General features: G+C 43.3%; 1 protein-coding gene across 3 annotated transcripts in view; it reads right to left on the reverse strand.

The window, feature by feature from the left end:
• The window catches only part of prima1 (proline rich membrane anchor 1), a 121,280-nt gene that overhangs the window by 92,675 nt on the left and 5,359 nt on the right, over window positions 1–23,246 (reverse strand). For all 3 annotated transcript variants that reach the window (XR_008723969.1, XM_055640081.1, XM_055640080.1), the window contains one exon: window positions 906–1,035. Coding sequence is in view for 2 of the 3 variants with exons in the window: in XM_055640081.1 (XP_055496056.1) it covers window positions 906–1,035 (130 nt within the window). In the remaining variant the exon portion in view is untranslated. The remainder of the gene's footprint in view (window positions 1–905; window positions 1,036–23,246) is intronic.

Here is a 23,246-nt window from a genome sequence, read left to right on the forward strand (position 1 = left end):
CCTTAGAATACATCATCTGAGACCGATCACTGCTTGAGAACTTCTCTAATGCATGGGGCAACTGCGGCAATAAGGAGAAAGGAATTGCAGAAGCTGGTTCACACAGAAGGTAGACACAACATGCTGGAGTAACTTTGCAGGTCAGACAGCATCCCTGGAGAAAATAAACAGGTGACGTCTGAAGAAGGGTCTCGACACGAAATATCACCTATTCCTTTTCTTCAGAGATGCTGCCTGACTCGCTGAGTTACTCCAGCAATTTTTGTCCATCTTCTGCAGTAATAAGGTGTGCTGTTTATGTAGATTGTAAAAGGTTAGTGCAACTATAGGAATCACACGATGACATGTAGACTAGGAATAGCATGAACTAGGATATTGATCTCCTTATTGGTTTTCATTTAGGTTTATCCTCAAAATACTTCAAATCAATAAAATACATTAATGGCCATTAAAACACCCGCTATTAGAACTCACCACAATGAATAACTCTGTAAACACACAAAATACATATGCACATGGAGGAAAGTAGGATTCAAATAGAGATAACAGCAAATTTGCAGTTCAGGGTGTTAAAATCTGCTTTGCTCTTTTGATCTACAAAGTATGCAGATCTTTTCAAAGCTTTAAAATCCCATTTTATTAATATTTGATAGTCCTGTAATGACGAATTTCTGTTGACTGAACGCGTACAACACAAGGGTCACTTGCATTAGAACAACTGTAAAACACACTGTGTAGATGTTTCAGTTTTAACTAAGTAATTAATCCAATATATTTTTTATTTGACTTTTAAACCAGAATTTGCTTCTCTGTTACCGCAGCAAATGTACAAGACAAATGTCTACAATAACTTGCACTTAAATACATGCAAGTTTTTCCACAATGCATGAAAAGTTTCAACTTACCTTTTTATTGCTTTGTAGCAGATAATAACAACTACCACCAGGAAAGCAAGCGTTGCACAACCCACTGCAATTAAAATGACCATGTCTGTCCACCAGGGCTTCAATGGGGGATAATCAGTTGGTTTTACAGCTGTAGTGGAAAAGAAGAAAAACGCAGAATATTTTTTTATGCAATGAATTTAAACCATTCTATTAGCTATGCTCCAAAAGCTAGGACAGTGAGCATCACACACCCCCCCCCCCCCCCCCCAACCAGAAGTTTCTCATGGTGCATTTCTACCACAATTTGATTAGCGTTGGTGTATATCACGGTTGTAAACTGAGGAAGTGTTGATGCACGATCATATTACTATATTAATTCAGGCATCAGGATACTGGCTGTGACCCAACGCTTGTCATTACATAATAATAATAACAATAATAATAATAATAATAATAATTTGTCCCAAGTTGAGACATAATGCTTCTATTTCATGAAGTAAGTTTAAAATCACTAACATTACAGTTACGGTCAATGCATTATTATCACATTAGTTTCACATGTAGCAAAATTATTTTTTTGCATATTGTTCAAAGTATTCCGACGCATAAGCATAATCCCAGACTAAGTACATTGTGCACAGAAACTGCCCACGGAGACAATATGCAAGAGTCGCCAGCTCATCAAATATCAGTGCAACTGGGTATTCTAGAGTTAACCGTTTCTCTCCTCCAATCATCTCTGGCATTTTTGTATAATATTCAGATATTGAAAATATTTACGCCATGTTTTGACGGGTTTGGGGGGGGGGGGGGGGGGGGGTAGGAAAAGAACGGGGGGGGGGGGGGGGGGGGGGGGGGGGGGGGGGGGGGGGGGGGGGGTCTGGCGAGGAGGGGGCGCCATAATCAAAGGGGGGAGATTGTTCGGCAGACATAACACATGGGGGAAAAAAGTAAAGTCAATGAACTCAATTTGTATGGGTTCTACAAAGAGTGAGTGATCTGCACAATTGTATTGTATTGTATTGTATTCAAATTTATTGTCATTGTCTCAATTTGAGACAACGAAATGAATTTCCCTTACAGGCAGTATCATAAAAAAAAAATCACAAAGAAATAATGAAAATAAATAATAAATAAATAATAAAACATATTAAAAATAAAATTGAAATTGAATTAAAAAAAAGCACAAACACAGAAAGTCCACGACACAACATAACATAAATGGCACCCAGGTGAGGATGGCACCATAGTCCAGCCAGCCTCCCCTCCGTGTTCATCCGTGGACGGGGCCTTCCGAGCACCCGCAGTCGCCGCCCCGGGTGGCCCGATGTTCAGGCCCTCACGCCGGGCTGGTGGAACGCCGACGCCGAACCCCGACGGTGAACATCCTCCTCCTCAGCGGCCCGGACCTTCTGATCAGCCGCCTCCCGCTGCCGGAGTCCGCAGCTCCCGAGTCCACAGGCCGAGCCGGGCAGAGTCGCAGGACCCCGCGTTGTAGTCAGCGCCGCCCGCGTTGGGAGCTCCGCAAACCGCAGCTCCATGATGTCGGTGCAGCAGGTCCAGCACTCCGGGCTCCAGACGGCGACCCCCGGTAAGGCATCGCCAGCCCCGCGATGTTCCAGCGCTGTCCCGCCGCTGCTGGAGCTCCGGTCGATCCCGGCAGGAAAGGCCGCGCCAATCCAGGCAGGTAGGCCGCTGTGGGGGGGAGGGGGGGGGGGGGGGGGGCGAGGACGCGACTCGAATAATAGTCGCGTCCTCACCAGGAAGCGGCTGAAGGACGGTATCCCCCGCACCGTGTCCTCTTCCCCCACATAAAAACACAAAAAAAACACAAAGAAATACACTTTTTCATAACTAAATAAACAAAAAAACAAAAAGATACCGGGCTGTAGGTGGAGGCTGCTGGCACCAGCGCCACCGGAAGTACAAATAGATTATTTCCTCAGTTTTGAAGACTAAAATATATCCCTATGTATCTAACATCAGACTTAGGCAGGGGGGCCACTTTTTATAATGTATCGCCGTCAGAAACATGACAGTTTTTTGTGTACTGCCTAGGTGTAGTCTGCTTTGTGATTTAACCAGACTGCATGCAAAAACAAAGAATTTCACTGTACCTCAGTACATGTGACAATAAGGTCTAATTGAATCATTGAATTGAATCATTGAATGCAGAGGTCCATTGTCAATAACATTTATTCACCTGAAGGCTTGTATTGCCATGGATGTTAGTGTAATTGATCATTTTAAACACACTAACAACCCATACTTGTGCAGGTGTCCAAAGCTGAACCCTAATTGTAATTTTGTCCGATTCTTAGCTGGTACAGAAGGTGAACCTATTTAATACGCAAACATAACTACAAAGAAGCCAAAGATTAATGAAGCAGGTGCAGAAAATTTGAAATAAGACAGGATGCTGGAAATTCAGGAGAGGAAGAAATATTTCATCAGAACTTTCATAAAGTTTGGTATCAATGAATGTTTCTCCAGAATGATGCGTACCTGAAAACTATATTTTAAAATGTTAACTTATTTATTATAAGCTTATGGGATATGTACATCTTGCATATTATTTTATTACCTGCCTCTAGTCATAAAATATTTATTCAAAATTTCATATAAAATAATAAAATTCATATTTTACAATCCAGTAGATTCAATCAAGCTATTGGTAGAATTGCTTTTCACAACGTTCATGCGTGAAAAGGCCACCTAAAATATGTTACGCATACAAATGATGGCAGCAGTATTAGGTCTCTTATGAACCAACTCAGCTAAATATGATAGTAATTATGCTGCATTTGTTTGGGATACAGCATATTGATTTTCTATGCTGAAGAGATTGATGGAAATATTTTTTTCGGAAAACCATTAGTCAAGCTATTAGAACCAAAATACAGAAAATGTCTGTTCTGTTGTCAAAACACTGGAAGCATATGTTAAAAAGTAAACTATCTAAAATTGATCATAGAAGTGAAAATAGGAATCTCGCCAAATTCATAAGAGGCAAATAAGAAGCTTACATCCAATTATTTTATTTAAATTACATTCAAATTATAGAAAAATGGAAAGTCTCTATTCCTTGTGCTCTCCTTTGACAGCAGCTGACTGCAGATATGCGAGCCATGTCTCCTGAGGGTGACATTTTGCAACCTTCCAGTGGGCCTCGACGATATGAGCAGACGCAGAGATCACATCACTATGTGCTGCATCCCAAAGTATCTTGCAGACCTAAGACAGTGCCTGATGTCAGTGGAGACCCGACCTTTTCTCTGGAGACCCGACCTTTTCTCGTCGGGTCTCAGGTGTCGTTGAGGTCGCAACGAGGAGCGGCCTCCAACGGGAAGAAGCCGGGGACTCTGGTGCCGACTCACCGTTGCCGTCGCGGAGCTGGCCGAGACCGGAGCGGATGGAGCGGTGGAGGAGCGCTGCCGTTGCTGCTGCTGCTGCTACCGGAGAGTCGGAGGCTCCAACGACAGGTCTGTGGACGGCGGGAACCGGGAGCCCGCGGCTCCCTGGAGGGAGACCGCTTTTCGGGGCTCCTGCAACGGCGAATTCTCCCGCCCGAGTTGCGGGGTTGAAGAGCTCCTGGAGCGGGGCCTAACATCACTGCCCCGCGAGGCTTGGAATGGCCTCGGGACTCTGCGAGCACACACCGGGGGCTCCAACACCAAGACCCGGTGTGCGACCTCGCACAACCCGGCGTGGCTTTAATGGCCTCGGGACAATCGCCATCGCCAGCCGGGGGCTATGACTTTGACTCTGACATCGGGGGGGGGGGGGGGGGGGGGAGTGCAGTGGAGAGATAAGTTTTTTTGGCCTTCCATCACAGCTATGTGATGGACGTTTATGTAAAATGTTGTGTCTGGGGTCTATTTGTGTGTAATGTATGGCTGCAGAAACGGCATTTCGTTTGGACCTCCAGGGGTCCAAATGACAATTAAATTGACTCTGACTCTGAAGGGTGACTTGGAGATCCTGAGCCAAGAGACAACCGAGAGAGTAGCAAGAGGAGGAGGACAGCTACTACAGAGATATTCCACCACAGCCAGCAGCATGGAGAGAGAAGATGTTGGGGGTATGGGGTACAAGGGACTCCCAGACAGAACAAATATTTCCATAGAAGCCTGCAAAATAAAATCCTCTTGTGCAAACTAAATGACATCTAATTGTCTCACCAACGTAACTCCGCATAAAATAAAGATCAAACTTCAAACCGGTAAGTTCTCGTTTAATCTTACTGTTATTGTTGACATAATCAGTGACTTCACTTGTAAAATGGAATAATAAAATGGGCTACAAAAAACAAACAAAAAAAAAAATATATATATATATACACATAAAAATATATCTTATTATATTACTAAAAGTCTGTTCTTGACCGGTTTTGGCCATCTGTGCTGCGATTTCCGAGATAACGCCGCCACCTACGGCCGTCATTTTTGGCCACCTTGCTCAGAGCCCCCCCTCTGCCGCATGTGTGCCGAGGATTTTTCCCGTCAATTAAAAATGACGGAGATATTAATGTTTTTACAAAATTCCCCATTCTCTCTGCTGCCCCCGCGGGCGGCAGAGGGGAGGGACTATAAAACCAGGAAGTGGTGTGCCACACAGTCTCTTCAAGATGGAGGAAGGCAGAGGGTCACGTTTCTCTGAGCTGTGAATAACACTGAACACATCTACACTCAAATGTAAGTGCCCTTAGTGGTTCTAAAATGCTTGCAGAAAGTGTATATTGGTTCTAAAGCTTGCAAAAAAATGTCTATTGGTTCTAAAGCTTGCAAAAAAAATGTCTATTGGTTCTAAAGCTTGCAAAAAGTGTCTCCATTGGTTCTAAAGCTTGCAAAAAATGTCTATTGGTTCTAAAGCTTGCAAAAAAGTGTCTCTATTGGTTCTAAAGCTTGCAAAAAATGTCTATTGGTTCTAAAGCTTGCAAAAAAAAGTGTCTATTGGTTCTAAAGCTTGCAAAAAAAGTGTCTATTGGTTCTAAAGCTTGCAAAAAAAATGTCTATTGGTTCTAAAGCTTGCAAAAAAAAAAGTCTATTGGTTCTAAAGCTTGCAAAAAGTGTCTCTATTGGTTCTAAAGCTTGCAAAAAAAATGTCTATTGGTTCTAAAATGGTTCATACTAACGCTCAAGAAAGCCTCCCCTCCCCTCACTCCCCTCCCCCTTCCCCCGGTTGGCTTGGCTTGGGTGTGTCTTGAAATTGAAAGGCACTACTTACTGCAAATTGTGGCATGAAGTTGAAAGGCACTACTTACTGCAAATGGTGGCTTGGTTGCTTTGGCTTGAAGTTGAAAGGCACTACTTACTGCAAATGGTGGCTTGGGTGTGGCTTGAAGTTGAAAGACACCACTTACTGCAAATGGTGGCATGAAGTTGAAAGGCACTACTTACTGCAAATGGTGGCATGAAGTTGAAAGACACTACTTACTGCAAATGGTGGCTTGGGTGCTTTGGCTTGCAGTTGAAAGGCACTAATTACTGCAAATGGTGGCTTGGGTGCTTTGGCTTGCAGTTGAAAGGCATTACTTACTGCAAATGGTGGCATGAAGTTGAAAGGCACAACTTACACTTACTGCAAATGGGGAGCGTCAGTGCATTGGCTTGAAGTTGGAAGGCACTACTTACTGCAAATTGTGGCTTGGGTGCTTTGGCTTTGAAGTTGAAAGGCACTACTTACTGCAAATGGTGGCATGAAGTTGAAAGACACTACTTACTGCAAATGGTGGCTTGGGTGCTTTGGCTTGAAGTTGAAAGGCACTACTTACTGCAAATGGTGGCTTGGGAGCTTTGATTTGAAGTTGAAAGGCACCTCTTACTGCTAATGTTGGCTTGGGTGTGGCTTGAAGTTGAAAGGCACTACTTACTGCAAATGGTGGCTTGGGAGCATTGGCTTGAAGTTAAAAGGCACTACTTACTGCCAATGGCGGCTTGGGTGCTTTGGCTTGAAGTTAAAAGGCACTACTGTAAATGCACTTACTTCCCGTTTGCTCTGTATATTGATTTTAGACAAAACACTACCACTTACGGCTGTGATTTTTGGCCATCTTACTCAGTCCCCCTCCGCTGAGCAGGTGCAGAGAATTCTTCCCATCAATTAAAAATAAAAATGTTGATAGTTTAAAAAAAAAAAAAATTTTGAGAATCTCTCTCCCATCAATCACTCCATGAAAGCCACACCTTTTCCGGTGGGGGGGGGGGAAGGGGTTATAAAACCCGGAAATGTGGGTGTGGCTCAGTCTCTGCAAGGTGGAGGAGGGAGAGGTCACGACTCGCTGTCTTTAGTGGCTTTGCACCCTACTTCAAATGGTATGAAACTGCATTTGAATTTGGTGGCCTTATACCCTGCTTGAAATAGAATTTCAAGGATTAGCCGTGAGTCAACTACCAGCCCACCAGCCATGAGTGAGTGAGTTGCCAGCACAACAGGCTTGATTGACTGAGACGCCAGCCCAAGAATCCATTTGGCGCACAATTTGCATACTAGCCCTCTGGAAACCAGTCCCTTCAGCCCACAACACCCATACTAGCGCTCCAGAAAGCACCCCCCCCCCCAACTGGCCACCAATATTAGAATTGGTGGAGAGGTGGAATATTGCGTTGAATGACCAGCCCTGCTGTGTGATTCTGGGACCCAACGGGTCCCACTTAGTCTTATATATATATATATATATATATATATTTATTTATTTATTTATGTAACCCACTTTATTATTCCATTTTACAAGTGAAGTCACTGATTGTGTCAACTATAATAGTAAGATTAAATGAGAACTTACCGGTTTGAAGTTTGATCTTTATTTTATGAGGAGTTACGTTGGTGAGTACATGAAGACCCCGCTCGTGCGCATGCGCGTCAATATTCAAAGCAGCGGTGTGAAATCACAGAATAACAGTGACTGAAGTATCATAGTAAGATCAGAAACCTGAAACTACCAGATGACCTTTGTGAGAGAGGGTTGGGAGTGGAGGGCACGTACTCACCAACGTAATTCCTCATAAAATAAAGATCAAACTTCAAACTGGTAAGTTCTCGTTTAATCTTACTATTTTACTTCGGAGTCATGTGAGTGACTACCTGAAAATTTCAAAGCTCTGTGATTTCATGCCGTGAGAAACGAGTCTACACAACCACAACTGCTTCATTGACAGATGAGGGGGAAAAACATTCATAATGCATACAGTCATGACATAGATTTAAAACATGCTGATGCTGTTAAATGAAGTAATAATAATAGCAACACCTCTACTCTGGGTGGAACTATAAATAATATTGAAAATAGAGTTGACAAATACCCTTGGTCTGGCAATGGGTTATTATAAAATGTTTGGAAACGTTCGTATGACCATGCTGCAGCCGTTAGGATGTGATCCAGCGGAACGTCAATAACCCTTGCTGCTGATGTTGTAGCAGCCCTGGTGCAGTGAGATCTGGAAACAGTATCTACTGCATAGATCAACCCCGTTTTTTATCCTTGGAAATCGTTTGACCGGATACGTTTTATAACGTTTTTTGTGTACTAACAAGCATTGAAGGCTCTTGGTGACCTTGACGTATAGTTGTATATGTGTGCCCTCACATAGTCAAAGGTCCCTGGGTATGCCTTGAACTATTTTGAGACCTGACACCCCTTAAGTAATTATAAACATAAAATATTATATATTATTTACAGATGTAATCATCCTGTCCCTTCGCAATATGTAGCAAATGAACCTGTTGCGCTAAACCAGCGCCAGTAGGATAACCACCTTATGAGAGCCGGCCAAAACTAAGGATGTAACTGGAGCCCCCTTGTGAAATAGTGTTCACACAATGTCAATATCATATACTGCATTGTACTTGTCCTGGGAGAACTTGTGTTAAAAATATCCTTTACAAACTCGATATCCGGGGTGAATCCGACAGTGGGTCCCGTTTGCTGCAGTAAATATGATGGGAAACACGTTGGCACAGTTAATGGCCCTATAGCTCAATTATTGTCAAACGACCATTTAAAATGAACTCCAAGATGTCAGTAATCTGTACCGTTTTAAATGGAACATTAGCATTAAATAACACTTCCCATCTCCTGAAAAAGAAATGCACTGTTTTTCCCTTTTTTGGTGCTATCTCAGCACTCTGGAGTGAACCCATACAAGGATAAGTGTGCCAACTCAAGCCGTTGGGCAGTCTATTCAGAAACTGCAGAACATAAATTGATTTTACCATGCAAGGGCTGATTTCCGCGAGCCACAGCCTGAACCAGCAAACTTTACGTTTAGAGTGACCATATAAGGTTGACTTATTATTCCCGACAAATCGGGAATTTGAGCGGCATAGGCCAATCAGACAGTAGGAAAAACCTAAAGCGGGATCCTGATGTCTTTATTTGAAGACCCGACTGAGGAGGCTAAATGGAGGAAGATATAAAAAGACCATTCCTCCTCCTTGTAGCGAGAATGTATCTTTCGCCACTGTTATGCCACATATTTTTGCAACCTATGGATAAGCATGACAGCAACATATCGATATACGGTGTTCCATTGAACCAGAAATTCATAAATACTGTGTGGTCCACCACCTATTCTGTGTTGTCATTGATCTGTACTTGATGATACTCCCTCCAGTGGCAAATGAGATTAGGTAAAACCATTACAGGATACTTTTACTTGATTCCACCCATGTGACCAACATATGCCACCATCATAATGTATCAACCTGAAGTTGAGCATGCAGATTATGCATATTCGCTCAGTCACTCTTTAACCCATAGAATGCACGTAGGGTCTACAAATAGTTGATACCAATAACTGAAGAATTGGTCATTCATGCAAATCTCCCCCACCTCCAAACTGGAGATGACCTTCGCAATTTCCCACGTTAGGCCATTAGCATTATTTTGCAATATAACTGCAATATTTACTGACCAACTGCTGGAACAATGCTGAATACTGTCTGTCCATCATAGTGACTTTGGCAGCTTCAGCTAGTAATAGCATCGGTGTATTAACAATGACCTACATGGCACTTTAGAGTTTGCCATTTAGCATGGTATCAATTCTCCCACTTGCACAGCTGAATCACAGCTATTATATTGCCAATTAGTCTTAATGAGTAGAGGCTGATTCTAACCACAAGGCTGTTACAGGTTTCTATTAACTGCAATCTGTTGCCCAGGGCAGCGTCATAGGCCAATTAATAGTTAAGGGTAAATCCCAATGACCAACAAGTCTATTTGGTAACAACTGACTTTTAACTGTATAGAAGAGCCCAATTTCTTAAATATAGTTTGAGACTGACACTGTGGATTTTAGCAAAATTAGCTTATTGTCATCCTACTGATATTATTGCCTCATCAATAGCAATTGCCTCCTCCAAATATCTCCGATGATCCCTGTAAATGGGAACACCCTATGAAAATCTGTTGTTAATCAGCCATCTTTCATAAGGTCCAGGCCACGCCTGTCATCATTTTGTGCCTGCCTTAAACGACAACTCTGGCCAAATTTTCGATCCCCTGTCTTGCAAGACAATCCTGGCCAAAACACAATTCCGGCCCCAATTCTGGACCTGCCTTGAAAAACAACTCTGCGCATTTTAGAAAGACTGTTTCGAAGGCAATCCTGGCCAAAATAATGAGCCTGCCTCAAAACACATTTCTGGCCCAATTCCAACCTGCTTGGAATGCTAGTATTGTCCAGTTTTACATGGTTAGATGCCCCTAAGGAGATGATTATGTCTTAATCATTTGTGTATTGTGCAACCAAGTGTAAATCTTACCAACTTGTAAGTGGTCCTTAGTTGTAGAGTAGAACTAGCAGAGTGCGTGGAGCCTCTGGCCAGCTTTCATGCTGCCACCAGCTTCAGTGAACCGCTTACTGTCGATGAAGACGTGGGGTGCGTTGTCGCCGAAACGATGAAGCTTTGCTCGTTGTTGGCCCTGATTGTGCTTCGTCCTCCAGGTTGTCCCTGTTGAATAGGTCTTACCTGAATAGCAGATTCAGCAGCTGTCTCGAATGTCCCCCTGAGCAGTGTTCACTGCATTGTGTTGGGATGGCAAACCTTGCTGCCAGGAATGGTACTTCTGACACATGCCCTTCATCCCTTGGGTAAGCACCACAGCTCTACTCTCAAACTTGGCGTCAGATTTATACTGACCCGGCATGCTCCCTCCTCCAAACAAGAGAGGCATTAAGCAGCCCTGTCCCAAGGTGCTGCTGGTGCGGGCTCTCCCATAGGCCGGCGCTGCCATAGACTAGGCACCTATATCAAGCAGCCCTGTCCCATGGTGCTGCTGGTGCGGGCTCGCCCATAGGCCCACGCTGACACAACTCCCTAGTGCATCTAGATGGAGCATCCTCACCATTAGGACCTCCATCCTGGCCAACCTCCAAATTGTTATACCTTACCGGAGAGGAACCCTCCCAGGACTAATGCTGACCGGTCTGGTTAGTTATATCCCATATCTTGGGGACCACTGCGGTCTGGGAGCCGCATTGCTGCTGGATTTCCCTTCCCCGGGAACCCCAGCATCTGTATATATTACCGGTCCCGGCAATAGGGCTAACTGTTCTTAAACGGAGCATCCAGATGCAACCCACGTTGTCCTCTGAGAACGTAAAAATCCTGTACATAGGATTGTACCTGGGTCTCTGGCACTGCAAGGCAGCAACTCTACCACTGTGCTGCAGTGCCACCCAACTGGGATATTTCCCCAGCGTTTGGAAGTCACTGACCGTGTCGTCAGTGATTAAAAATCACGAACCCAATTCTCCAGCTACCCGCTTCCGCGGTCGGAACCGGGGTCACCCCACAGCCCGTAGCTGGTTCCCTCGTCGGCTTCGCGAACCACCGACAGGAAACCTCTGTAAAAAGAGGTTCCCGCACGGGATCAAAACCAGGTGAGGAATAGTAAACTTACCTTTTAGTTTACCCGTACCGCTGGCAGGAGCTCGTGCCTGCCAGTCCGGTGCTTCGCCATGCGAACGACGGTATAACGCGCATGCGCACAAGCGGGATCTTCACGTAGTCACTCACGTGACTCCGAAGTAAAATGTACAACAAGAATGACCTCCATGAACTCTTAGCTGCAGTGCTAATTTGTTTGGCCGTGATGTACATTTTGCAACCGAATAGAAGAAAGACACCCTCACAGTTATTACCAGCACACCAAGTATATTGGACGAAAGTTACATTAAGGATACAGCATTGACAAAAAAAATCTTGGCATCTAATTCTTCTCAATAACAAGTGTGGCATTTTATCTCCATTCAAACCAAGCCTGGAGCCATCCCCGAACTCCACTTTCTGACCCATCCGTAATACCTATCAGAAAGAAGGTCTATCAGGAATTATATTGGTTGCACTTCCTAAATTTGGTTTCTTTATAAAGATCACCAATGCTGTTTTGATCACCAGCTAGTTTCTTTTGTGAGAGTTCTGACTGGACATGAGTGTTAAAGGTTACAACGTTTAAATGGCCCAAAAATAGAAAGCAACCCCAGTCCTTGGTAACTCTTGGCATATCCCAAATGTAGCCTCATCAGCATTCTACACGGTTGGAATACCTTACTTTGTCAAATTAACTGGTCTTCATCATCAGACATTATTAGCTGTGTTACAGCTCACTGACTTGAAACTTTGCAATAAGTGATTAATTACCTTATCAAAACCCCCTTCCTTTCATATCGTTGCGAATATTGCCTTCATTCTGAAGAAAGATTTCTTATTTCCTGTACCTATAATTTTAATTCGGCCACATAACAGTCTTTCTTCAAGACCTAGACCCCTGCAAATGTCTTTAAATCATAAAAGCCAACATAAACTATATCCTTTCCCCTGTTTACGTCTATAAATTTTAACTGCTTGAAGTATTAACATAGATTTTTTTAAAAATTCAAAATTTGTTTTGGCTTACAAAAACAATTCATCATTCTGTCCATTTTCTCGTAGTAATTCTGTTTTAGTTTTAGAGATACAGCATGGAAACAGGCCCTTCAGCCCACCGAGTCCATGCTGACCATCAGTCACTCATTCACACTATTTCTACATTATTCCACTTTCTCATTCACTCCCTGTACATTAGGGACAATCCTGTGTGTCTAATCAATCTACAAACCTGCATGTCTTTGGGTTGTGGAAGGAAAAATGAGCATTGAAATCCACAAGCTCACAAGGAGAACCTGCAAACTCCACTCTCCTGTATTTACTGTTTTCTGCTATTAATTTATAGAGTTCAAGTTGTACAACACAGGAGTGGCCCCTTGAGCCCACAATGTTTTTTTTGGCCTATTTTCACAAATCCCGTGTCCACATCCGTATCCTTCAAGGTCTTGCACGAGTGCCAATGGATTCTTCAATTCTTCATCCTAATTACATTTGTTTTCTCTATTTTCCTTCTCAAAATCCATAATCTTATTTGTCACCATGAATATGCACACACACTTAATATCTCTCTGTTCATCACCTGGCTATACTTTAGCGTCAGTATAGAAACATAGAAACATAGAAATTAGGTGCAGGAGTAGGCCATTCGGCCCTTCGAACCTGCACCGCCATTCAATATGATCATGGCTGATCATCCAACTCAGTATCCCGTACCTGCCTTCTCTCCATACCCCCTGATCCCCTTAGCCACAAGGGCCACATCTAACTCCCTCTTAAATATAGCCAATGAACTGGCCTCAACTACCCTCTGTGGCAGAGAGTTCCAGAGATTCACCACTCTCTGTGTGAAAAAAGTTCTTCTCATCTCGGTTTTAAAGGATTTCCCCCTTATCCTTAAGCTGTGACCCTTGTCCTGGACTTCCCCAACATCGGGAGCAATCTTCCTGCATCTAGCCTGTCCAACCCCTTAAGAATTTTGTAAGTTTCTATAAGATCCCCTCTCAATCTCCTAAATTCTAGAGAGTATAAACCAAGTCTATCCAGTCTTTCTTCATAAGACAGTCCTGACAACTGGATCATCAACAACTTTTTTTATTCCAAAAATATTATATATACAGTATACAGGTCCACCACTGATTTTCCATCCCCCTTGGTTCAAGAGCATTTCTGGAGCCCCAACGTAAATTGGAGGAACAGCACCTCATATTTCGCTTGGACAGCTTACAACACAGCGGTATGAATATTGATTTCTCTAACTTCAAGTAACTTTTACTCTCCCTCTCTCTCCGTCCCTCTCCCACCCTAGTTCTTAAACTAGTTTCACTGTCCTGCTGATTCATATTTCTGATTGTTAGCTGGGGGGGGGGGGGGGGAGATAGGTGGCATTGAGGCATACAATGAACCATTTTACATTCCTTGATCATCGTCTGCTTTGATCTGCCGTTTTCACACCTCACCCTTCCATATCTCTGTCTTCCTCTCCTCTGACTCAGTATGAAGAAGGGTCTCGACCAAGAAACGTCACCCATTCCATTCCTCCAGAGATGCTGCCTGACAAACTGAGTTACTCCAGCATTTTGTGTCTGTCTTCACCTTTCTGGATTATCCATTTTGCCAGACCAACAGCGGTCAGGGGGCTGAGATACCGGCCCGCAAGTTCGGCCGCTGAAGGGTTAGCATTAGATGCTCTACAAAATGTTCAGCAACTGGTTGATGGACACGAAGTTGAAAGCCCTGCCCTTAAACAGCTGCTGGTGTTTAAGAACTCGTAAAAGTGGACCAATTTTTTTTAAACTAGCCTAAACAAGAATATGAAGAAATAATTGTTACTTTTTTGGGGGGGGGGGGAAAGAGAATTCATCATCCACTTTGCTTTATCTACTGTCCAATCACCCCTCAGCCTCCAATTGCTAGCGAGGTTCAGGTTCAGATCCCGAGTCAGGCGTGATCTGGTGCAGGACATGAGCCTATTTCTCAATGTAAATGTTAGGAAATCTCTGCTGAATTTCATGTCCAACACAGCAGTAGTACAAATGGATAAAAAAGACATGAAGTGCTGGAACAGCAGGTCAGCTAGCATCTCGGGAGAACATGGATAAGCGCAATTTTGCGTTGGGACCCATCTTCACACTGGGAGTAGCAGAAAACTGGAAGAGAGATGGAGGCCTGACAAAGTCTGGCATGATAGGTGAATACAGGTCGGGGGGGGCTCAAATGGATAATTTCAGCACCTACAGAAAGTCAGGATAAATTATACCGACGATTCAAATGAGATTATAGATGGCAAAAGCAGTATGTTTGCAGATTAATGCGAAATTGCCACAGTGGTGAACAGTGAAGGAAGTTATCTAACGCTTCAACAGAATTTAGATCAACTGGTATAAAATACGCATTGGAACGGCAGATGGAATTTAACTCAAACAAGCACTTCCTCAGACAACTCATTCCACATTTAGACTCCCTTCTGATTAAAATAGATGCTCAAGGTTCCACTTAAATCTCTTCCCTCCAAGTATGTGCCCTCTTCCTTTTGAAAATCCTCTACCCCGAAAAAAAAAGACCGTGAGTTTTCAATTGTACTGATGACAAAAACGTGACTTGACATGAAATACTGAGGTTTGGAGCTGAAACTGTACATCACATGATCATGGGGAAGTCTTGCTCCGTGAGGATCACAGTTCACCTCCTCTGTGCTGCCGGGCATCTCATTCTGCAGTGTTATTTTAACACATTGACTATGGGAAGGCAATAGATTCCAATAGATTGCCCTCTTCCCTTCAACTGCTCCAAAACTGAGCAAGCTCAGCTTTGAGCGCCAGAACTGGAACAAACTGCACACTAATTGTACCTCAGCGGGTGCAGCAGCATCTATGGAGCGAAGGAAATAGGCAACGTTTCGACCCGAAACGTTGCCTATTTCCTTCGCTCCATAGATGCTGCTGCACCCGCTGAGTTTCTCCAGCTTTTTTGTGTAACCTTCGATTCTCCAGCATCTGCAGTTCCCTCTTAAACACTAATTGTACCTTATGGATCCCTAGCATGTTGAACCACTGGCGGGATAAGAGATTATTATTGAGTTCAACATAATGTGAACCTCCCATTACAGGACTTTGTTATATGGCATGTACCTCCTTAAGCAGGTACTTCTCTTTAGTGAGTGGGGGAAAAAAACATTTCCTTCATTTAGTTTAGTTTAGAGACACAGTGTGGAAACAGTCCCTTCGGCCCATTGAATCCACACCGACCACGATCACCTGTACACTAGTTCTATCCGAGACACCAGAGAGAATTTACAGTCGTCAATAAACCTACAAACCTGCTCGTCTTTGGGATGTGGGAGAAAGCCCACGCGGTCACGGGGAGAACGTACAAACTCTGTACAGACAGCGCCCATAGTCAGTATGGAACCCGGGTCTCTGGCACTGCGAGGCAGCAATTCTATCGCTGCGCCACCCTAAAATTATTGAGGAGTCCGTCGGAGCTTCAGTCCTGGTTAATGTCAAACAAACACAATGGAACAAGATCAGAGTGAAGAGTTTGGACATTGGCTCATCAAATCTGACACGGCAACCTTTTAAATTCTGATAAGAAATGGCAGCATCATCTGGTGTCACTCAGTGGAAACAAGGGAAAAATCAGCTTCAAGGGTTTGAAGTGATTGCTGGTTTAAATTCAGCTTCAAGCTCGAGTACATTCAATAATAAGTGCTGCTTGAGACTCATCCGAATCTTGCAGGAATTATTACCATGTACCAAAAGCCTACCGCAGAACACATTAATTCTGAACTCCACTTTTTAAAATTGAAATGTGGATGATTATTGACTCTTTTTCAGAACAATGAGTCAATGCTCTCATAGTCAATGCTCGCAGACTGCACTCCTTGTGATGTTTATTCAATGTAAAGTGGAAATATGGGGACGATGATCGCAGTCATCTATGCTCTCTTCTCTGTGCTACCACGATCCTACCGAACCACATGGACTTCACTACTCTGGATGTTCTACAGTGCCCTCCATAATGTTTGGGACAAAGATCCATCATTTATGTATTTGCCTCTGTACTTCACAATGTGCGATTTGTAATAGAAAAAAAAAATCACACATGGTTAAAGTGCACATTGTCAGATTTTATTAAAGGGTATAATTTTTGTAGCGGATGAAATCTTTGCATGCCAGCGGCCTGTCACGTAACTGACGGCCAAAGTGGGACAGGCCCAAGACCCTGGGTCAACGCAACGTCTCACCTCCAACAGCAGCAGAAGCAGGGAAACAATCGCCGAACTCGGCCTGGGGCTCACGGCCATTGTGGTCCGGATCCGCCCCCACTTCTACTCCCAGAGCGGGGCCAAGAAAATTGAAGATGGACACAAAATGCAGGAGTAACTCAGCGGGACCGACAGCATCTCTGGAGAGAAGGAATGGTTGAGGTTTTGGGTCGAGACCCTTCTTTCAGACTGAAGAAGAAGTCTCGACACGAAACATCACCCATTGCTTCGCTCCAGAGATGCTGCCGGTCCCGCTGAGTTACTCATGCATTTTGTGTCCATCTTCAAATGACGTCACGCGCTCCAGACGGCAGGATTGGGTGCTGCTCCAAGAGACCAAACCCTAACCCTAGGTGTGTGGACCAAAGATACTCTAGTGGACTGGATGCGGCCTGCAGTGGCACAAAGTGGTGGATGACACCTATAACTTTGCTTTGTCAGGCCAACCCTGCAACGCTGCCAGGACAACGGGCCTTTAGGGCACATAAAGGTAACTTGAAAACGGTGCCAAAACCTGGTGACTCTTGTATACTGTCTCAGTGGACAATTTCTATACCCTTAGCACTTAATCTAAAGTATATTAATACCTCACTGAACTGAATGCAAAAGGAAAAAAAATCACCATATATGGGATGATAAAGTAGCATTGACCATAATATTTGTTTTTCAAGCACTGCTGTCATGATGGACATGTGATAGGCCATTTGGGAACATTGAGTTCCTACAAGATTGCACACTAATACCTCATCATTCTGCTGTTGTGCATTTTTGTTGCATTCGTTGTTGAATGTGTATTATTAATGTAAACAGGTTGCACCCTATTTAAAACACCTCAAAGGCTTTGCTACATTTTGGCATACTGTGAATATTTTAATATTTTAAATAATGTATGTCTATTGTCTATTTTTATTGATATGTTGTCTGTCTGAGTTTTTAATATTACTTGCACATTTGGAGTATGGGGAAACGTAATTTCGATCCTATGTGTAACTACTGTTGCATAATTGAATTGACAATAAAGTTACTTTGACTTTGACTTCTCTTTGCACTGTATACAATTGAAGAATTTTACTGCACTGCTGGTGTATATGGCAAAACACCACTCTGAATCTGAATCTATAATAACGCATTATTAATTCTAACATTTTACAGGTCATCAACATCAATCCAAACAAACTATGGTATTTTTCTGCAGACTGATAATTACACATCAATAACTCATATATTGAAACTTGGTGTCGAGCAGATACATACATGCACGACGGTATACTGTAGCACATGACAGTGTAAATTAGGCTGGGAGATTAATTAAGTAAAACATCTGAATGTACATGTTAGGTAATATCCTAGTAAGTAGATATATATATATTTTTTTTTTTAAGATTTCCGCAGGAAGTAGTTAATATAATTAATTTCCACAGGTGTTTATGAGGAAGATACAATTCTGACAACTTCATCAAAGCATCAAATATACTAGAGTTGCAAAGATGAGCATCAACCCCAGTAATTTTCCAAGATGTTTAGTTTTGGAGATACAGCATGGAAACAGGCCCTTCGGCCCACCTCGTCCACACTGACTAATGATCACCCGTCCACACAAGTTCAATGTTATCCCACTTTCCCACCTCCGACACACTTGGGGTAATTAACAGAGGCCAATTAACCCACAAGTCTTTTGGATGGGGGGGGGGGGGGGGGGCGATATGGAGCACACAGAGGAAACCCACGTGGTATCAGGGAGAATGTGAAAACTCCACTAAGACAGTACCCAAGATCAGAATTTAACCTGGTTCTCTAGCACTATGATGTAGCAGATCTACCAGCCGCGCCACTGTGTGTAGAAAATCTATTTTGACTGGGTGGAATGGAACTCTCCTCTTCTGGGCATGTCTGATTTCAGCTTCATATTAAATAAAGGAACAAATATAGAGTAACTCTGTTTCCCTCTATGAGTCTGATCATGACGAGGGGCACCGTCTGTACAGAGTTTGTCTGTTCTCCCAGTGACCGCGTGGGTTTTCTCTGGGTGCTCCAGTTTCCTCGCACAGTCCAACGACGTATAGGGTTGTAGGTTAATTGGTGTCAGTGAAATTGTAAATAGTCCCTTAGTGTAGGGTAATGTTAGTGTACAGGGATTGCTGGTTAGGGAAGATTCGGCAGGCCGAAGGACCTGTTTCCGCGCTGTATCTCTAAATTCTTACAATAGACTTTAGTCAACTTCATCAAAGCATCAAACAGACTTTAGTCTATTGTAATCCCCTTTTCTGGGGAGAATGTTTTTTTCTATCCATCCTATCTATATCAAGTTACCCCTCAGCCTCCTCTCAAGAATGAAATGCTCCATCCCATAAAACATCCCAGTGAATTCCCTCTGCACTCTCTCCCAGTGCAATCATGTCCTTCCTATAAAGTGGGATCCAGTTGAGATTTTAGATTGTGGACATTGTTCATTTTCACGGTGGTGCAGTGGTAGAGTTGCTGCCTTACAGCACCAGAGATCTGGGTTCGATCCTGACTATGGGTGCTGTCTGTACAGAGTTTGTATGTTCTCCCCATGACCTGCGTGGGTATTCCCCGGGATCTCCAGTTTCCTCCCACACTCCAACGATGTACAGGTTTGTAGGTTAATTGGCTTGGGATAATTGTCCCTTGGTGTGTATAGGATAGTGTTTGTGTGCGGGGATCGCTGGTCAGCGCCGACTCGATGGGCCGAAGGGCCTGTTTCCGCACTGCATCTCCAAATTAAACTAAACTGCTCCATTGAACTTCCCACTGCCTCACCAAGCAATAATGAAATCAGTACAAGCATCTTGCTGCATTCAATAGAAGGAAAACTAATTGCAGAATCAAATATAGCAAGAATTAAGGCACAGTAAAAGCTCCATAAATAGATCTTGAAACAGGAAGAAAGCGAGGACATTAGCTGTGGAATAGATATTGAAGAGATTTGGTTTACCACATCAGCAAAGTTAATTTGCAGAATCTACATGCAAAGAATGTTAATATCCTTCAATGGGAACATTAAGCTAAATAGCCGTAGAAAAGGATGAGAGAGAGTATGTCTGGACATATATAGCTCACTTGATCAGCTAGCCAGAATCCACATCATAATACGTCATGAATAACAAATGAAATATACTTGATCCAGATTGAGGGAGGAGAGGGCGAGAGTGCTATGTCATCAGAAACGGACAACGGGCTTCCTTCAGTAGCAAAGATAAAATGTGGCTCAACAAGATGAGGTTGACTTCAACATGGACCTTGCCCCTTCATAGGAATGTATACACACCCATTTTTTACTATTAACAGCTGGCCATATTTTCACAATTCACAATAAAATGTAAAGATTAAAACACATCTAATCCAACAGCCATGAAAAGCTTATTGCAAAATCTATAATCGTGTATCCAACCTTCCGAGATGGACCTCACATCTCATTCTCTTTATTTTGATCATAATCACTTACTGTAAGCATCTCAAAGGTTAACCATATAATATAACAATTACAGCACGGAAACAGGCCATCTCGACCCTTCTAGTCCGTGCCGAACACGTATTCTCCCTAGTCCCATATACCTGCACTCAGACCATAACCCTCCATTCCTTTCCCGTCCATATAACTATCCAATTTATTTTTAAATGATAAAAACAAACCTGCCTCCACCACCTTCACTGGAAGGTCATTCCACACAGCCACCACTCTCTGAGTAAAGAAGTTCCCCCTCATGTTACCCCTAAACTTCAGTCCCTTAATTTTCAAGTCATGTCCCCTTGTTTGAATCTTCCCTACTCTCAGTGGGAAAAACTTTTCCACGTCAACTCTGTAAAAGCATCCACAAACTTGCAAGCTCCACAAACTTTCACCAGTAAGGTCATCTATGTTTCCAAATCTTTCGTAATGCTTAAATATTAGTTAAAATACCCAATTAAAGAAAGACACCTTTTGAAGTGTAAAGGAATAACATTTTTTGACTGAATATATCTGTTAGGTTCTCTACAAATGTATCATGATTACAGGAATGAAAATAATTTTCTCCCTTTGGTTTGCATTTCAAGTCAATGTAGTATATACGAGCGTCGAATAGCTTCACACAAGAGTTAATAGATTGTATTTCTAAAAGCCTTATGTCAAATAAACAAGGGAAGCAGCCTGCTGAGGTCATGTTGTTGTTACACAATATCTCTGCAATAATGGTCGATAAAAATAATGCAAAAATGACATAGTCCTTTGCAATTGCAATAGGGCTGCCGAGTGCACGGTTCATTGTAGAAGAATAATGTGGACCTTCCAAACTCGTTCACAACATGTTACAGAGCATCATTTTGTTTTCCAACACTAATGAGTACAACCTTTTACAAAACACAAAAGAAACTGGCCAGGAGATCATTTTCCAATGTTCTATAGATTCAGGATCAGTTCCTGTGGATTGGAGGGTAGCTAATATTATCCCACTTTTTAAGAAAGGCGGGAGAGAGAAAACAGGGAATTATAGACCAGTTAGCCTGACATCGGTGGTGGGAAAGATGAATTTGCGGCACATTTGGATAGCAGTAACAGGATCGGTCCGAGTCAGCGTGGATTTACGAAGGGGAAATCATGCTTGGCTAATCTTCTGGAATTTTTTGAGGATGTGACTAGGAAAATGGACAAGGGAGAGCCAGTGGATGTAGTGTACCTGGACTTTCAGAAAGCCTTTAATAAGGTCCCGCATAGGAGATTAGTGGGCAAAATTAGAGCACATGGTATTGGGGGGGTAGAATGCTGACATGGATAGAACATTGGTTGGCAGACAGGAAACAAAGAGTAGGGATTAACGGGTCCCTTTCAGAATGGAAGGCAGTGACTAGTGGGGTACCACAAGGCTCGGTGCTGGGACCACAGCTACTTACAATATACATAATGATTTAGATGAAGGGATTCAAAGAAACACGAGCAAATTTGCAGATGACACAAAGCTGGGTGGCAGTGTGAACTGTGAGGAGGATGCTATGAGAATGCAGGGTGACTTGGACAGGTTGGGTGACTGGGCAGACAATAGACAATTTGTGCAGGGGTAGGCCATTCGGCCCTTCAAGCCAGCACCGCCATTCAATGTGATCATCAGAACCCCGTTCCTGCCTTCTCCCCATATACCCCGACTTCACTATCTTCTAGAGACCTATCTAGCTCTCTCTTGAAAGTTACCAGAATACCGGCCTCCACCGCCGTCTGAGGCAGAGAATTCCACAGACTCACAACTGCATGGAAGTACAACAGGATCTGGGGGTCCTTGTTCATCAGTCTATGAAAGTAAGCATGCAGGTACAGCAGACAGTGAAGTAAGCGGATGGCATGTTGGCCTTTATAACAAGAAGAGTTGAGTACAGGAGCAAGAGGTCCTGCTGCAGTTGTACAGAGCCCCAGTGAGACCACACCTGGAGTATTGTGTGCAGTTTTGGTCTCCAAATTTGAAGAAGGACATTCTTGTTATTGAGGGAGTGCAGCGTAGGTTCACAAGGTTAATTCCCGGGATGGCGGGACTGTCATATGCTGAGAGAATGGAGCGGCTGGGCTTGTACACTCTGGAATTTAGAAGGATGAGAGAGTATCTTATTGAAACATATAAGATTGTTAAGGGTTTGGACACGTTAGAGGCAGGAAACATGGTCCCGATGTTGGGGGAGTCCAGAACCAGGGGCCACAGTTTAAGAATAAGGGGTAAGCCACTTAGAATGGAGATGAGGAAACACTTTTTCACACAGAGAGTTGTGAGTCTGTAGAATTCTCAGAGGGCGGTGGAGGCCGGTTATCTGGTAACTTTCAAGAGAGAGCTAGATAGGGCTCTTAAAGATAGCGGAGTCAAGGGATATGGGGATAAGGCAGGAATGGGGTACTGATTGTGGATGATCAGCCATGATCACATTGAATGCTGGCTTGAAGGGTCGAATCGCCTACTCCTGCACCTCTTGTCTGTTGAAAGACATTATGAGGGGATCTTATAGAAACCTACAAAATTCTTAAGGGGTTGGACAGGCTAGATGCAGGAAGATTGTTCCCGATGTTAGGGAAGTCCAGGACAAGGGGTCACAGCTTAAGGATAAGGGGGAAATCCTTTAAAACCGAGATGAGAAGAACTTTTTTCACACAGAGAGTGGTGAATCTCTGGAACTCTCTGCCACAGAGGGTAGTTGAGGCCAGTTCATTGGCTATATTTAAGAGGGAGTTAGATGTGGCCCTTGTGGCT

The sequence above is a fragment of the Leucoraja erinacea genome, chromosome 9 (genome assembly GCF_028641065.1).
Source record: "Leucoraja erinacea ecotype New England chromosome 9, Leri_hhj_1, whole genome shotgun sequence".
NCBI lineage: Eukaryota > Metazoa > Chordata > Chondrichthyes > Rajiformes > Rajidae > Leucoraja > Leucoraja erinaceus.